At 40.2% G+C, this 18,801-nt stretch overlaps 1 protein-coding gene across 5 annotated transcripts in view; it reads left to right on the plus strand.

The window, feature by feature from the left end:
* Positions 1-18,801, plus strand: part of RASGRP3 (RAS guanyl releasing protein 3) — a 66,119-nt gene that overhangs the window by 25,830 nt on the left and 21,488 nt on the right. For all 5 annotated transcript variants that reach the window (XM_064445928.1, XM_064445924.1, XM_064445923.1 and 2 more), the window contains 8 exons: positions 8,323-8,510; positions 10,041-10,135; positions 10,785-10,855; positions 12,022-12,153; positions 13,417-13,564; positions 15,906-16,079; positions 17,303-17,419; positions 17,710-17,985. In XM_064445928.1, the coding sequence (XP_064301998.1) occupies positions 8,441-8,510; positions 10,041-10,135; positions 10,785-10,855; positions 12,022-12,153; positions 13,417-13,564; positions 15,906-16,079; positions 17,303-17,419; positions 17,710-17,985 (1,083 nt within the window). In that variant the 5' untranslated portion in view covers positions 8,323-8,440. The remainder of the gene's footprint in view (positions 1-8,322; positions 8,511-10,040; positions 10,136-10,784; positions 10,856-12,021; positions 12,154-13,416; positions 13,565-15,905; positions 16,080-17,302; positions 17,420-17,709; positions 17,986-18,801) is intronic.

The following is an 18,801-nucleotide window of genomic DNA, read 5'->3' on the forward strand; positions in this document are numbered from 1 at the left end:
GCAAAACAATTTTTGTGACAAATCTACTGAGAAGGGTAGCTGAAAGTTTTCCTCTTTTTGAAGACAAACTAAAGTCTTCCTTTGAACCTGATGTGTTCTGGGCAATTGTACTACCTTGACTCATGGAGTGGAAGTAAGATGTCATCATCACCGTGCATGGAATAATTCAAGGGTATATGTTCAGATTTTACTTCCATTATTAGCTGGAGGAAAAAAATACAGAGGTTGATGGGACAAAGCTAAAGTATAGTAGATAACCAGTTCCATAAAATGTTAGAATTGCAATTGAGAATGAAACCTTTGTTGTTTTTACAAATCCAGTTATCAAGTTATCCATTATTTTAGGGGGGTTATAAATGAGGAAACCTGGGGTTTTTTTCTGTTGTCTCAGAAATCATGTTGATTATATATCCCAGAAAGATATAGGAATGCTAAACAAAATGCTGTCTAAGCAGCTGAGGCCTTGATCAAGTGACTTTCTAATTACTGAAAGTATTTGGTTGCGTGACTGTCCATTAGCATTCCTCATGATTTCTGTAAGCTTCTCCTTCATGTTAGGTCAGCATGTATTGTAGCCCATATGCTAATTTATGAACTTCTACATGGCATTATGTAGCTCTGAACTAATAGTTTGGTAGTGCATCTGAGTGGATCCATATATTCATTGGGTTTCCTACCTATGGTCCTATTTATTTAACCTCTGTTCCTATAGAATAGTAGATGTCTAGGCTCCAGAACTGTTTATAATATCCTTCTGTGTTATTTGGGTGATCTGTGAGGACCTGAAAGTAAATATTTAGTCCAGTGGACTCGTCTTTCAAAATAAAGGGTAATGAAATAAATTTTGACAATTTGTAGCTTGCATACTTTTGTGCTAAGGTGACAACTGCTCATCCCTTAGAGGCTATGCTGGATGTAAATATCAATGTTTTGGCAGCAGGGGGATTGCAGTCATGGCCTCTAGGGGAGGAGGCCAGGGGCTGCCCTCTGCCAGACACAGCTGCTTCCAGCTGTCTTTGCAAGGGACCCATCGCAGGCCACTGATGAGCCCATCAGCCAAATTGGTAGCACCTCTGTGAAAACACAGAATCATAGAATGGTTTGGGTTGGAAGGGACTTTTAGAGGTCATCTAGTCCAACCCCCCTGCAATGAGCAGGGACATCTTCAACTAGATCAGAGCCCCATCCAAAACGTGTTTAAGAAAAGGCTTAAGGAAATGCTTTCCCATTAAATTCCTGTCTTAATTTCCCATTAAGAAAATGCCAAGATGGAGGGAACACAGAGAGAACACAGGAATGGAGAGGCAGAGGGAACAACAGAGAGAATAACAAAGTGAGAGGACTAGGAGGTGCTCTGTGGTGGAGCAAGTACTCCCCTAAAGGGACTGTGGCCCATGGATAAGCCCATGCCAGAGCAGGTACATCTTTGAAGGGACTGTGGCCCATAGAGGACGCATGCTGGCACATAGGACAAGGGTGAGAAGGAAGGATCAGCAGAGAGAATCTGCTGTGCACTGACCCTGACCTTCTGCACTGCTCGTTGCCTCACTAAAGGGACTGCAGCTTTAACAAGGGGGAAGAAGAGGTGTCTTGAGTGAAGCTGAGTCTGGAAAAGTGGGAGAAAAGGTGTTTTAATGTTTGTCTTCTTTGTCTTCCAATACCCAAATTAATAATTAAATATTCATATTAATTGGCAATTAAATAAGTTAAGTTCCCCAGATTGAGATTGTTTAGCCCATGACAGTAACTAGTCAGTGATTTTCCCTTCTTTATTTTGACCCATGACTTTTCTTGCTCCTGTTCCTCCTATTTTGTTACCTGTTGCACTGTGAGGGGTGGGGAGCGAGCAAGTGGCTGTGTGGGTGCTTGACTGCTAGCTGGGGCCAACCCCCCACAGAGAGTACACTGGTTTGGGGTAGGTGAATGAAATGGAGTAGGTGAAACTTTACTGCGTAGAGTCTGTAGAGCTCTGGAGTCACTAACATCCCCTCTGCAGTGTCTCTTGTTAATATGAGGTTTCTCTTTAGCGGCCCGTCAGCAGTGTACACTTAGCCATCCCCATGTCCTCTCGCTTTTGAGACACGGACATCCCACTCTGTTTAGTGTCTTTTGAAGTTCCCCTTTGATCCAGAAAAAGAGTGAATCAAAGTAAGAGGGTGCAGGCAGTTCTTGTGGTTTATTGTGTAACTACTGTCTGAAGGTGTGTAGCAAAGGTGAATGAGTACTCGTGAGTCACATTGGATGAGCCCAAGACTCTCATATTTAATTTTCTTTCCTCCCCTACTCCCAGCAAGGCTTGTATCTTGCATTCATGGAGCAGCACCACAATCTCTCCCTTGTTCTGTGTCCCCACTCTACATGACAAACATCATCAGTAAGCCAGATGTGCCATCCTGCAGCCAGCTGCATGTGATGGTTGAGGTCATGGGCTGGGACAGAAGCGGTGGCATTAGGCTGCCTGACAGCCTAGCATAACTGCCTTTTCCTGCCTAGCACAGCTTCAGCACATCAGATGCTGGAGAAACCTGACCACATATGTCACTTGCTCAGAGTTTTCTAGAAATGAGCCTTTGTGTACTGTAATAAATAAACTGGTGCTGACCACCTACAAGAAACATTTAACTGCTTGGAGGCAAAAAACTTCAGAAACCATACATTAGGCAATCTAGGACCTCTGTTGACCTGAGCCTAAAGAGACATCTTGATTGCACCTGTGTAGGCAAAGGTGCAGCCATTATGTGTCCCAGCTGGGATTTTTATTATGGTAATTACACTAATGTGCATGGAGACTAATCACAAGAAAGAGCCTCGTTATGAGAGCCTCCGCTACATCTACAGGGTAGCAGATGAACTCTGTCCTGAAGACCTTGCCCTGGACATGAGCAAGGCAGGATAAAGGACAAAGGTGTAGCAAGGGAAGTTACCCTTAAACCTTCTCATGAGAGACTCAATTTCTTCTTGGCTTCTTTTTCTGCATAATGCTACTGATTTGATTTCCTTGTTTAGCTGCTCACATTTAGCACTCTTTCTCCAGCAGCCAGGTGGAAGCTGTTTAATGCAAACATTAAGTGATGTGTTTTGTACGCTTGGGGGGGGGGAGGAGAGGAGAGGAAATCTGACTTACTTAAACCCCCAAGAATGTCACAATCTTGCAAAGAATATGAGTCTCCTGTGTGTAGGCTTCTACAAAGTTTATGGATAAACTGAGACCCATAGAGGTGCCTCTGTGTCAAAGTTGAACTTTTTGCATGTGGCTCTATTTATTGTCCCTAAGTAGAAGGAAAATAACCCACTTTTAATTAATGAGGAAAATGCTACATGTATGTTTACTTTGGCTTGGCTAAAAAGCTGTTTCAATTTCATATAGCTAAATAAATATTATTCTGTATGTCAAATTTAAGCCTGTTTAAACCTGACTTATTGGTTTAGCTTGCACCTGTAGCCAATATAATGTGCTTGAAATCCATATGAAAGTACCCACACAGGGATTTGTGCTGGCTTGACATTTTAATATTAGTTAAACTGCCATAACTTGTAGGTGTGGACCTCCCCTTAGTAGCCTCCAGCAGTAAAAGTGATGTCTTTTGGTTTTACTAACAACGGTAGCCAACATTTAAAACTTGACTGCATGCTGCCCACTCTCTTCACACCATTTGGTGCTTTTGCATAAGACCACAAGTCTGCTGGCAGGGTATCCTGTTTCTTTTAAAAACTAATGTATTACACTCAGCCACATCTGTCTCAAGAGCTCACAGCATACACATTTGTTTTAAATACATCTATCACAGAATCACAGAGTGGTAGGGGTTGGAAGGGACCTCTGGAGATCATCTTGTCCAACCCCCTACTTGAGCAGGGACACCTAGAGCAGGGGCACAGGAACGCATCCAGGCGGGTTTTGAATGTCTCCAGGGAAGGAGATTCCACAGCCCCCCTGGGCAGCCTGTTCCACTGCTCTGTCACCCTCACAGGAAAGAAGTTTTTTCTCATATTGAGGTGGAACTTCCCATGTTCCAACTTGAGCCCATTGCCCCTTGTCCTGTCGTTGGGCACTATTGAAAGGAGTCCAGTCCCATCATCCTGACACCCACCCTTTAGATATTTATAGGTATTTATGAAATCCCACCTCAGTCTTCTCTTCTATCAAGACAGTCCACAATAGTGCCATCTCAAGACTTCCAAAATGTTGAACACAAAATGCCACAAGAGCGCTAAGGAAAGCCATCTGCTCAAAGTAACTATCTGTGTGCATGTGGCAGTCGGGGTGACAACAAGACTTGGAAGGGAATCTATGTTTTGTAATTCAGTCCATCATGAACCTCTAACCTCTGGGCACATCACTGCAGAGGTTTCTGTTTTCCCCCTAAGTAGGAAGTGTGCATCCTTTAACGGTCATTTTTCATTAAATGACATGCCTGATACCTTGAATTGGTTCATAGGAATGTTATGGTTGTGTCTATGACGTAATTGAAGGGGGTCCTTTAGACAAAGCTATAGGCTTTGAGGGGGTGCTAAGTTCTGTATTGATCGTATTCCTACCCTTCCACTATCCCTGACTATTGCCCCGATATCCCTTCCCAGCCTGTGGCAGGTTACCAGCAAGACTTGCAGTGGAGTCTGTAGTTTCAAGTGGACTGATTAAGAAATAAGGATGGGTAGCTGTGTGCCACCTGTGTCTTAATAGGCTCTGTTAGCTACAGTAAAATGGATTTGTAATTCCATTATAAGGCAAAAATTTATTGTTTTAGTTTCACTATAGTATGCAATCATTCACTAACTATGTGATCTCATTGCATGAGCTCTGTTTTTCTTATCCAGCTTTCCTGAATCCTCCTGAAATGGCTGGGTGGCAATGAGATGTTTCAGAGTTTTGTTGGGAAGCACTTGGGGGCAGAGATTCTCTAGGTTATCTTTATTTGGAAGTCCAACTGCATCTTTGGCAATCAATTTTTCATTGGTAACCACTTATTTCTAAAGGTTTTAATTCTTTACATGTAGAAAAGCTCTGCTATGATTTTTTCTTTTTGTGATTCTCTTGCATTGAACCATTGACTATCCGAATATAATTTATTTAATTTATGCAGATAAAATTTATAGTTGTATTTTACTTGTGCATCTCTCGAGGTGCTGGTGTGGTTGGATACCATTGTGGCATGACATAGACAAAATGTTTATCATTCTAGTAGAACAGCAGTGCTTAATCACACAAATAATGATGTAATCATTGTGGTTGTTGGAGTCTGCAGTCGAGATGTGATATCAGATTTTGGCTCAGCTGGGGATATGTGGCTTAGCCCAGTCAGACAGTTCTTTCTCTGGTGGAAATGTTTTATACTTCTTTTAGAAGCATTATGAGGATAACACACTTTAGTGGTCACATCGGCTGTGGGGGGTTGGGGGTCGTAGTGTAACATCAGGATCTAGGTATCTACTAGTTAAGTAGTTGCATATAATTAAAAAAGTCCTCCAATTTCACACAGCACATTACTTGTTATTTACTATATGGCTGCCTTTATACTGTTGCCAACAGATGATGGACATGATACTGTCCTATGCTATTTATTATGGAGGATGATAATACTAACAAAACTGAAAAGCCAGATCAAATCTCTGCCCCTCCTACATTTCAGGCTCAGCAATTTTCAAGGGATAGGCAGAAAATACAATAGCTTTTCTCAATTCTATTGTCTGAAGAGTTGACTAAAAATATTTTGAAATAGCTAATGTCATTTTTTATTTTTCTTCTCCTGAAAAATACCCTAAGTCAGATGAAGTTGGAAGAGCTAGATAGCTGGCTCTGTGAAAAATCAAGCCAGTAATTTAAGCACTTAGAGAAGGATTTTGGGATAGTCAAAAAGGACAAACATGCCCAAAGTCAGATTTTAGCAAAATATAGCTACCAAACTACAAAGCTGTGATCTTGAAAAACACTGCTCAGCTGCTGGCTAACTCTGAAAGCAAGTAAACCAAGCAAATGCTCTATTAACTTTTTTTCACATTAAATACATAAACAGTCTTGGGAAGAAAGACTGAACCTAGGGTAGCCCTGGCTCATGTGTGGCATGACCAGCAGGTTAGAGAGCCCTGTATTCTCCCTCTGGTCCACTTCAGACAACTTTGGTTTTTGCATGATGGCCCAGCTCTAGCAGGAAGGGCTGCCCAGCCTAGCCCCACAGCTAACTGTTGGGGTGCCTTCTGCTACAATGCCAAGCGTGGGTTCAAAGCCAAGGACCACTGTATACCCACCTTCCCCTTTTTCTTAGGTGAGTGCTCTGGCGGCTTACTGTTGTGTAAAAGCAGTAGCTTTTTCCCAATTTGTTGCAAGTAGGAGCTCTGCGCCAATTCCTGGAAAAACAGACGTGTTCCTTCAGGGGGGAGTTCTGCACCACCGAGGGGAAAGTGCTTTCTTCTGGCTATGAGGAAGGCACTGGTGGGGCAGGACTGAATTCTTGTACCTCTCTGCTTGTGTTTGCTGTTGGCTGACCTGAGCTGCATGTGTTCACTGACTTGCAGAAACTCCCTGCTCAGTGAGCTGTGCTTATTTCATCCAGGGTCCTACCCTCAGCTTCAGGGAAAAGTGTCTCATGTCTAAATCCTTTGTTGGATGGGACAAGAAAAAAATCTGGCTGTAGACACCCATTTAGGACTAATAGTATCTTTGGCTGAATGGTACATTTTGAAGGTCTTCCAAGCAAAACACTGCTGCATGCTTAGAGCAGCCTGAGCCCTGCAGGACTCTGAAGCTGAGTCTGTAGAGAATTATCCAGTGCAGGACACTTCCAGGTGCTGGGATGCAATATACTGTGCTGCTAGAGGGTTACTGACCAGTTTGTGGTCTCCTAAGTGGATTCAAGGTGCAGGTGGGAGTTAGCATAGGCCAGCAATGGGCAAGTTTCATGCACCAGCTCTGTTTGGGAGGCTGGGAGGCTTTACTGGCGTAGATACAGGCCAACCTCTGCTAGTTGGCGTCAGCACCTGGGAGCCAGTCTGCGCATGGTCAGTTCAGTAGTGCAGACCTAGTCTGAATGAGCAGCATTTTCTCCTTTTTCTGGGAAGTAGGAGTTGAGTCCAGATACATTGGCCCTGCCTTTTGCTGAGGAAGGAGCACGCGTGCCCACACCGAGGCTGTGAGCTGGCTGGCTGAGGTGACACCAGCAGGGCCAGCAAAGCTGCGACTGCCTGGTGGCCCCTGAGTGGCTGGACCACGGTGATGTCTGCAGGGCTGCAGGGGCCTAGCTCAGAGCACTCTGTGCTCGTTGTAATAGTGGCATTTGGGTCAGGGTGGGTTAGTAAAAAGGGTGCAGGATGCCAGTCCTACCAGGATTGAATTTGCAGTTTGAGGTCTGTGATATGGTAGGTTTAAAAAACTTTATATTTGTGGGTGAATTAAAGCAGGTATATAGTTCATCAGTGCTTTGCATGAACAGCATTAAAAAGTCATGTTACGTGCAACAACTTCTGAAAATAAATTTCCCAAATTCCTGCATTGTTTAATTTCAAGGACTGTTTTAGCTCTACTCTTAGCTCTTTTCCTAGAAAAGTTGCTGGATGTAATTTGTTATTTTATGTCACATTTCGAACACTTGTTATGGCCAGGCAGTAGTGGGGCTTAGTCACAGATAAACAATAGAATACTGATTTTTTCCCTCCTTTAAATCTAACCTGTAAAATTATTTCTGAAAACTTGTAACAGAGCATCTTGTGCATTTTTCAGGTAAATAGATATTCAATAATTAAATGCATATTAGATGTATGGTACAATTCAGAAGCTTCTGTATGTGTTCAGCTTTCTTAGAATGTACAGCTACCATGGGAAGATTTATTTTAAAAAGCTGTAGGAACTAATCTTAAGGTTCTTTGAAAAATCACCTCCTAGTTTCATGTTTGCTATGAACTTCATTAAACATTTTATGCGGTCTGTGCTAATTAAGAACGTTAGGATTATCATGAGCCAGTAACGTTAGGAAAAAAATGATTATGCTTAAAAACATGAAAGTAGGGCTATTAACAAAAAGTGACTTATCAAATGTAAATAAAATTACCCGAGCAAAATGTGTATCATTGCACATGCATGCCTTCATTTACCACCTGGTTTCTATTTTATGACCCTTGCTATGGATTTATTCTGTGCTAGTGGACAAACAACTGGGCAATGTTAAAAACACAGCTGGAATGTAGGGAAAGTTTACGTCAGTCTTTCATGTGCTCTGTATCGTGTGGGCAAAAAAAAGTTTATAGAAAAGATGAGTTGAACTGTAAACATTGCATCCTGAAAAGTCTTCCATATAGTGATATAATTATGATTTCTTTTACTTTCTTCAGATTTTCCTTGAAGTCCAGCTAAGAATGCAACCAACAATAAAGTGAAAAAGCTTTACAGCTGAAGAAGTGTCCTACTTGGTGAAAATGTCTCTTATTTTTTGACAACGATTAAAGAACAATGGGGTCAAACACGCTTGGGAAGGCTGCAACATTAGATGAGCTTTTGAATGCTTGTATTGAAATGTTTGGTATGCTTTTTCAATATTTTACTTTGCTGTTCTTGAAATTAATCTTACAATATAACGCCTGTTGTTCTGTGGTTTAGCCAGTCTTTCCCTTGGCAAACAATGTTTTTGTTCTGTAAAATTTTCCGTGTTTCATTCTGGCCCAGAATCACATGGGCCAGAATTTTAATCACATGCATACTGTATTAAATTTTCTTAATACAGATAATGCACAATGGTGAGTACAGAGGTTTGTAAAAACCTGGCCCTCACCAAAAGAACTGTTTAGTTGAATTATTAAGGAGTTATTTCTGGCATGGATCTTTGTCTTGAGTGGTTACACAGCTGCATTTCTGACCAGTCATTTTTTTTGAAAGGTTTTCCAAATCATCAAGCATTAATTGGCAAGAATATGACTTAAGGCTCATGTAATCTTTTTACTCTTATTAAAATGTGATCTACCAGGTTTGAGGGAAAGAAGTGATGAAATAGACCTTGATCCATAACACCATTAATCATGACATATGTCACATTGCAGCCAGATGAGTTCATGGGATGGGCTTAAATGCTTTGAAATGGGGCCTTAACTCACAAAGCTACATTTAGATTCTCTTGAAATGCAGGACAGCCTGTGATTGGAGTGAGATATTGATTTTTTTTTTCCCTTGTGGAGAGAAATCAGTATCTAAAGGTGAGAGAGATTAAATAATTAAGGGGCAGATCTTGCTGCTGAATGTAGTGCATCCCCATATGTCCGTGTTTGTAGACATCTATCAAACTTGTTCTAAATAACTAATGAGAGGTAGCAGAGCCCATATACTTGCTGTCTGTTGGAAATCGTGCCTCTCTTCCTTGTATACACACTTTCTTGACAAGTGTAGTCCATGTGTGGTTCCTGGTTGATACATGCATATCAACTACTGTCTTTTAAAAGTGAAGACAGAAAATACTGTAAGATTGCAGATGTTGAGGAAAACTGAAGGTCAGTCAGCATGCTAGGGAATAACTCCTTCTGTAGTTTCAGTGGCTATGTTGCAAAGGTGGAAGGATCTGTAGAGCAGCTGGAGATGGGACCCTGGGCACGGACGTGAGGTGTTGCTTTGAAATATTTAATTCCTTGAGGCCCATCCCTTCTTTAACAATGTAATTGTTAGCATAAAGCTATAAAGCTACAATAAATGTTGTAAGTAGTTGTACATAAATAATTTCCCTGCCCTTTTGGTGGACGAGTTTTGGATTCATTCCTCAGATTACTGGCAGTCTCTTTGGATTATTGGCAATCTCTTTGGATAACCTTTAGCATAGTGCTGTCCATACCCTGTTTTTTGAGCTATGGCCTATTATCTACACTGATTATTTTTTTTTACCTACCACTACAATCTAGCAGGAGTTATCACTGAAGGAGCATTTGTGTTCTTTGTGTTTGTTTCCTACCTATTTGGTAGATAATGACCCCACATTTCCACTTCTGGTCCTGTCTCTGACTCCACTGGAGGTATAAAAATTCTCTCGTTCATGAAAAATGTGGTTAACTCCCTTGTTTCTCTTTTGCAGATGACAAAGGAAATCAGTGCTCCAGCCATTTGCCAAGAACCTTTCTTTTAATGCACCGGTGGTATCTGCCTTCCACAGAGCTGGCTGGCAAACTTCTGTCCACATATCCTTTCAGGAAGACTTGCAAATTGAACATTATATCATCAAAAGCAGATTGTTTCTGTGAACTGCATGTAAAAATGTGTCAATTAATTAGTGACAAACAAGCTTTAGGGATGAGATTTTTTCAACCTAAAAGGCAGAAGTCTGTGAGCTTCTTTCTGCTATGAATTGTGGACTTTATCCATATGTACAATTTTGCTGAGGCATACTTTGAATTAACTTTGAATAAGTGAAAATATATTGCCAAGATAAATTTTCAAACATGTAATGACCAGCTGGCCTTGGACTAGTATGAGCTTTCAGTGGTAGCTGAGCACCTACATGTCGTTTATACCTCTTAAAGTCTTCAATAATCAGAAGTACTATCATATTTGGTTAACCAGAGCTGGCAAGAAACTATTCAGCAGAATATTCAGAATAGTATAATAGAGGCGTTTTTGTTAGGGCAAAAAACAAACTGGCAGCCAGGAAATGGCCTGTGTCCCCTAAGATGCTGTGAAAGTGAATGAAATATCAGAGCATACTATGGTTATCTCTAGAAGAAAAGTTTGATACTGTTTTTTATTCAGCTGGTCTAGTGTCAAAGTCTTCTGTGGATAAAAACAGTATTACTGTTTCAAGGTATACAATGCTTTCTTTAACTATCTTACATATAGAGATGCCCATGGGGAGAACTGCAATGAATTTAGATTGAAAATCTGCTATTTCATGAGGTAAGCATGCTTCTGGTCCTCTAGTATTTTGGTTTTACACTTCTGTGAATGGTACCAATGTAATTTCTTTTTGTAAAGATTAAAACTAAACCATAGAAATATAAAGCTTTTGTTTTTATTTTTTTTACTTGATCTCTAGTCTATAGTGAAGAGTGAATTTCTGTGCTTTGAAATCCATGGTTTACATTGAGCCGTCCAGCCTTAAGACACCTAACTGTTTCGATGTAAAAAGCTGATTGAAAACTTGTGCTATGATTTACCTAGTGCTTGAGTGTGACATGTCTCAGAGTGAGACTAGTTCAATGCCACACAGAGGAGAGAGACATTTTGCTTCAAGATGTAATCTAATGCGTTAGAGGAAGATTGTTTCTGGGCAGTCAGCTTCAGTCTACACAATCCCTACATAGTTTATGATGACAGGAGATTGTTAGTGATGCCAAAGCTATTATGGGTTGAGTATGTTCTGATCCTTGCACTGATCCCTGTTTCTATCAGAAAGCTTTCATGTGTTAGGCTGTGCTTGTGTAGGAACATCTCTCTGTAAAAGGGAAAGCAGGAGTTTTTAAGATAACATGATATAACCCCCTTCCCTCAAACAAATGCCTTTTCTTTCTTCCTCTGGACTGTTATATCACAGTGAATAAAGGTAGAGAGGTATTGAAAGCAGGACTGATAAAGCCTTTTCCATACTCCTTAAACAGCAGAAGAGACATCTCATTTACATGGTTATCGTGGTAGAACTGCTACTCAGATTCACATTTTCATTTTCATTGAAAAATCTTTTCTGAGCAGATAAAGTTTCTCACTTAGGAGATAAGTGCAAGTGTGATTTGGCTGCCCTGAGAGCATGAGTCAGAACACATGTGTGTGCCTTTTGCAAGTGTCACCTGAGGCATCATTTTAATTTCACATTTCAATAGAATGCTGCTATGTTGTGCTGTGGTGAGTTAACCAAAGGAAAATATGATAAAGTGGCTTCTGCCACTTCAGTATCACCGAAAATCACAGCAGCAACAAGCTGGAGGAGTCCACCCTCTTTGCCCAAAAGCCACTGGGTCTGAAATATTTATAAGTCCTATTGAATAAAATGTGAGTATATACATGCAGATACTGAATGTTACACCTGAATACCTGGGCATCTCTGAACCGCTGTCTGTGGATTTCAGATACTGGATTTTGGAATTTCCTGCAGAGTTTAACTTGGATCTTGGGCTGATTCGTTTGACTGAAGAGTTTCGAGAAGTAGCCAGCCAGCTCGGATATGAGGATCACATCCATCTCATTGATATCTCCAGCATGTAAGCATGTTATGAGCTTCAACATCTTTTTCTCTGTCTCTGTAACAGCCATCTTGATCTCAAAAAAGCAGAAAAGCAGTTACAAAAAGGTTATATTTTCTTCTAAATTTGAAGTTACTAGGAATTTAGAATTCTAGTTGTAGTGTCACAGTAAAAAGAAGATTCTTATCTGTATGTAAGTTTTTAATATAAACAGGAAAGAAATAATTTTCCTGAAAAAGCTAGTGCCAATTAAGTGATTAATATTACTTTTTTCCTATAATTTTTCATACAGAATGACAAGCACTGCAGTGACTGGCATGTTGTGTTAATCTTGTATTTTCTCAGGGAAGCTTTTTTGTTCTGTCATCAGTAACCTCTTAATTTTTTCTAATGGTTTTCTGTGTACTTCTTTTCTATGATTTAACTGGATAATCTTTAGCATTTATGTTTGTAGTTTTATTACATCAAAATGATTACACTACTATTTCTTTGACATGCTGAAATGAAAGTTACCTTTTAAACATCACAGACAGGCTTTTGTATCTCACCTGATATTGTAGATTTTCTTTTAAAATATGACATAGGCATAGTGATTGTTCCTTATTTAAAAATGGCATAATAACCTGGAAGGACAGCACTACTAATCTCAATGAAGGTTGCAAGACTTCCTGCAAGAATAGTACTAGTGAAATCACATTAATATTGCCTCTTAAAATCTTCATTTTAAAATATTGTTAGCAACCTCTTTCTGCTCTCTGAAGTGCTTTCACTGTATATGGGTAGGAATTATTCCATTGCTTGCAAGCAAATTATTTCCCTTGTTGCCCACCCACTTCGTACTGTTTTGTTAGCAGTTTGACTGACTGTTTCTGTTGTTCTGTTATTTCATGGACCTGTGGTCTTACAGAGTAAAAATTAATCCTTGATGTTATTCAAGTCTTTTTTTTTATTTTGTATCAGAATTTGGTGTGACCTGTTCTTCTTGTATTTACAAAGCATTTTTTAATTATGGCTTCCTGTATCATAAAGAAAAGTACATTGTCTTTTCATTCTGATAGAAAACTCCTATTATTTATGATTTTCAGTAGTGCCTCCAAAACTCTTATCTTCTGTTATGTACCTGAATGGGTCTTACTCTGAGTGTTTGTCATGTGCTGGATGACACAGGTCAGAAAGTTCATGGTCTGTCTCCTGGTAATTTTATACTATGTGTGCAAACTGTGGGCTACACTTACATATACTCAAACAGAACTGAGAATTATACCTATTTTTCTGTTGCAGTCCTTCCTATGACTGGATGAGAAGAGTTACACAGAGGAAGAGGATTTCCAAGAAAGGAAAAGCCTGCCTGCTGTTTGACCATCTGGAGCCCATTGAGCTAGCTGAACATCTCACTTTTCTGGAACATAAATCTTTTAGGAGAATTTCAGTAAGAAACCTACAACTTTGTCACCTGCAATTATGAGCCTCTCCTTAAAGAGTGTTCAGATGGTTTAACATTTATGACTTCTTTCCCTTGACATTTCTATGTTACTACAAAGGGTAGTAAAATTTTATAATCCTTCATATGGTGTACATAGCCAAGGCTGCACCAGGTCTTCCTTAGTCTTTTTCATGACTGATCCTTTCTGGGCAAAAATTAGTGCTAAAAGCTACTGCAGCCATGTGTTGCAGCAATTGATTAAACTAATATTATCGTTCAAAATCTTCAGGGTTTTTTTTTCCCCTCAGTTAGTTACTTTTCACAAAATGTCAGACTCTTTGCAACGAATAATTTTTGAAGACACTGAAATATATATAGTCCTTCTGTAGTCTCTGGTTACTCCCAACTGCTTCCTCAGAAACTGTCCTTTCATTTGCCAACTTAGGATCAGAACATAATTCAGGTTGGAAGGGATCTCAGGAGGCCTCTAGGCCAAGCTCCTGCCCAAAGCAGGGTCAGCTCTGAGATAGATCATGTTCCTCAGGGACTTAGCCAGTTGGGTCTTGAAAATCTGCAAGAACAGAGACTGCACAACTACTTTTTCCTCCTTCTCCCATATTGGCACTGAGGAAAATTCAGATACATTTGCTTCTTTTCACACAGGATTGTACATGAACAAGAGGCAAAAACGGATGAAAATGAAAGCAGAAGCTAAGGCAAAACAAATTAATAACCCAAATGCCAAAAGAAATGCTGATTTCTGCTGGCAAATATCCATATGAAAAGGTCACATGATGCCACTGTATCTGGTGGCAAATGGAAGCAGTAAGTTCTCAAGACAACAAGCTCTCTTCAGAAAAAAAAATTAGACTTTTTTTAAGTGTTTAGAAGCATGAAAGAAATCAAACTGCAAAACTAAGAAAAATATATGAGGCTTTTTGTTTGTTTCAAGAGGAAGGAAAAAGAGATCAATGAGGAGCTGAAAACAGTCTAAATAGAATCGCTTTTGATGTAATTTAATAATGTTCAAAGGTTCATTACTCTAGACTTAAAATCATGGCAAAACACTCTACGGTGATCTGTGCAATGCTAAGCTCAAGGAAGGATGGAGGGGCAAGAAAAAAAGGCATGGATTTCTAACTAGACTTAAGATATATTTCAATTCCTTTGAGAATTCCAGAAAGAAAACTTAGACCTGCAATGAGTGTTCTTTTTTCCTTGTTGTTTCTAATTTGTCTGTTAGTTCTTTGGCTTGAACTTTGCTGTCATCTCAGATGTTTAGCTGCAAACAATTAGAGTTAATTGATCTTGTACTACTTGTTATCTCAAAGCTATGTAATTGTAGATGATGGTTAGTCTGAATCCTGTCTTTGGTTTTACCTATTTAAAAAAAAATATGAGGGAGAAGGAAGGGCAGTGTTAACTATAACAGAAAACATTTAAAAGTATCTGAACAGTATCTGCAGCTCTGAGATGAGCATCTGCTGTGTAAAAGTATATGCCATCATATGGTGTTCTAGTCTGTCTTCTAGCAGGCAATTTTTGATCAGCTAAGACCAAGAAACCCATGTTGGCTGGCAATGTAAGCAACTCCCTACCTAAGCTAAAGTTATGTCATCAGCTTCTGAAAATCTGTCTTTAAGGGACAGCTGAAAAATGTTTTCAAAACATTTAGGGAACTCTAGTTCTTGGGAGCCGTTGTTCTCCCATGTAGAACCATGTCCATGAACACATGGGGATTGAACAATAACATCAAAAGGAGCAAGATTTATCAGAATTAGCTCCTTGTGCAACTGAATTTTTTGACATAGAAGGAAGAGAATGGGTGCAGTTAGCTTCTTGGGATGCAGTTCAAGCTCCTGTGAAGAGTGACAGAGCTTCTACAGATTTCAGTGGGGCCAAGATTTCTCTCTTTACATCAGCAATGGAGTTGGTCAGGATATTGGAGTGGGGTGAAATCTCTTATTTATATGCTGCTTGCTTGTAGCACTAGATAATTCCTATAGAGTATCATGCCATGAGGGTGTCAAATAAAACTACACAGAATAAAATGTTGTAAGTGTTGAGTAAATTATGGGAAAGATAATTACATGGAAGTAGAAATCATGCTCATAATGCAGGCTCCTGTATTACCTGACACACAAACACTAAAGTTTTAAGTTGACATGTAAGATTAAAAAAAAAAATCAACAAAAATCTTTTCAGAAAGAACTGATGTGCAGCAGGGCCTGCTGACCCTGGCTCTTGGTCACTTTCTAAACAAGAAGAGCTTTAAAAAGAAAAAACAAAGTTTCAGTTTCGTTCTTAAGTTGTCACTGTTTTACTGAAAACACCTTTTCTCTGTTAGTTCACAGACTACCAAAGTTATGTGACTCGTGGCTGCTTGGAGAACAATCCTACTTTGGAGAGATCTATTGCTTTATTTAATGGTATCTCCAAATGGGTTCAGCTCATGGTTCTCAGCAAACCAACACCCCAGCAAAGGGCAGAAGTAATCACAAAGTTTATCAATGTTGCACAGGTAAGTCTTGCATATGAGCCTTTTTCTACCAGTATAAAACAATAATATAAATAGAGGTTGCAGTAAACAAATAACTGGATGCTCTTACAGAGCTGCACGACACCAAGCATATGAAGTTCAACAAAGGCAAGTACCGAATTTTACACCTGGGTCACAGCAACCCTGGATGTACAGACAGGCTGGGGTATGGGAGACTGGAGAGCAGCTCTGCAGAGAGGGACCTGGGGGGTTCTGGTCAACAGCAAGCTGAATGCGAGCCAACAATGTGCTCTGGCAGCCAAGAGGGCCAACCATATCCTGGGGTGCATCAAGCACTGCATTGCAGCTGGGCGAGGGAAGGGATTGTCCTGCTCTACTCTGTGCTGGTGCAGCCTCACCTTGAGCACTGTGTGCAGTGTTGGGTGCCACAGTACATTAAGGATACAAAGCTGCTGGAGAGTGTCCAGAGGAGGGCCACGAAGTTGGTGTAGGGTTTAGAGGGGAGACCATATAAAGAGCAGCTAAATACACTTGGTTTGTTCAGCCTGGAGGAGATGAGACTGAGGGGAGACCTCATTGCTGTCTACAGCTTCCTCAGAAGGTGAGGCGGAGGGGCAGGTGCTGCTCTCTTTGGAGACCAATGATAGGACCTGAGATAATGGCAGGGAGATGTGCCGGGGAGGTTTATGGTAGATATTACAAAAAGGTTCTTCACCCAGAGGGTGGTGGATCACTGGAACAGGCTTCCCAGGGAGGCAGTCATGGCGCCAAGCCTGACGCTATTCGATAAGCACTTGGACAATGACTTCAGAGATACGGTGTGAATTTGGGATTGACTGTGCAGGGGCAGGAGTTAGACTTGATGATTTTTGTGTGTCCCTTCCAACTCAGGACATTTGATGATTCTATGATTCTCTTTTTGCTGTTTTCTCAATGAATAGCCTGTTCAACATCACTACATGTTATTTGTTCAGGTGTGGTATCTGCATTTTTTAACTAGCAGATATAACTATAAAATAATTTTCCTTTGTTGTATTCTACTTGACAACTGTCACTGTTGTTTGTTTCTTTTGAGCTAAGCCAATTTTAAAAAGATGCTGAACCGTTCTGTTATGTCTCCTGGTTTAGTGATTTCTGCTTTAGTATTGATAGATTGTCTCCTTTAGCTTGTTGTGTGTGACACCAGATAGCTGCCACATGTATTTCCTTGGTTTTTAATTATGCATGATCAATCTCTCCTGCAGAAGCTCCTTCACCTCCAGAACTTCAACACACTGATGGCAGTTGTGGGAGGTCTAAGCCACAGCTCTATTTCTCGCCTGAAAGAAACTCATTCTCATATGTCTTCAGAAGTCACAAAGGTATGGTGGACTCCTGAATATAGACATATTGAGCAGAACATCACCTCTCTGAGGTCTGATGGGTTCTGCAGTGCAGGTGTCTCACCAGCACAATACCTGGATCACTGCAGGGCATCCTAAAAGGCACTTTGATTGCATTCCTCTCAGTGGAGAAGGCTCAGCTGATGGAGATCCTCTGCTTGATTGCCTGTGCCAGAAAGGAAATTAACATTGTCGACACCCTGACATGAGTTGTGATCATTTAGAACAGATTAAGGAAATGCTATGAATGCTTCTCTGGCTCTTTGTAGGACTGGAATGAAATGACAGAGCTGGTCTCTTCCAATGGAAACTACTGCAACTACCGCAAGGCTTTTGCTGACTGCGTTGGCTTCAAAATCCCTATTTTAGGAGTTCATTTGAAAGACTTGATTGCTGTCCATGTCATTTTTCCTGACTGGATAGACGAGAACAAAGTTAACATAGTGAAAATGCAGCAACTATCCATCACCTTGAGTGAACTGGTTTCCCTGCAAACTGCCTCTCATCATTTAGAGCCTAATATGGATTTAATTAACCTTCTAACTGTAAGTATTGAGCATGTTTCAATTAACTTCTGTTATTCAGATGTTGAATGTCAGTAGGAATATTCATATCTGTAGACATAAGTGCATTGTTATCCCAGTTTTGTAAAAGAAAAGGGAGAGAATACAAAACAGAAACAAGTTCACAAGAGGTGTGAATAAAGTCAAAGAGCTTCATTACTGTAGTATGTGATGGCTGGAAGCAGTAACGGGATTGTTATCAATTAATTATTTTCAGGGTGATAGAAAGGTGTGTTAAGGAAAAATAAAAACTAAGATCTGACTACTTAGAATTGAGGCTTATATCTCCTGTGCAAAGATCAGGTGGTGTGTTGACATGGACACAAAAATGAAATTCCAACTTAGGCATCACTCTGTTCTTGTTTGCCTGTGCTTTGTTTGTGACACAGTACTCTTCCTATCCAGTAAATAAAAACTGGATGTTAAATGATGTTAAACAGCCCCTGCAACCCCTGCTCTTTCCCATGTCTTTCCCCCTTGGCAGTGGCTACATTTGGGGACGTCTGAAACTTGGACACACAAATTACAGATGAGGATTTGAATGTCCCACTTCAAACCAAAGGAAAGTGAGATTTTAAAAAGACTGAATAAAACTTTTTTTAAAAAAAGAAAAAAGTGGAACTAAAAGGAATGAATTTTCAGTCCCCTTTTTGATTTGTAGACAACAAATGTTGTTTTGATGAATATTACACTTTATCTCAAAATATTCTGAAGTGTAGAGCCTGAACCATAAGGCCAAATCCTGTTTCTATTGAAATGTAGTCATTTTAGCACCGATCTCAACTGTAGCAGTGTTTG

Source organism: Phalacrocorax carbo, chromosome 3 (assembly GCF_963921805.1).
Source record: "Phalacrocorax carbo chromosome 3, bPhaCar2.1, whole genome shotgun sequence".
Classification (NCBI taxonomy): domain Eukaryota; kingdom Metazoa; phylum Chordata; class Aves; order Suliformes; family Phalacrocoracidae; genus Phalacrocorax; species Phalacrocorax carbo.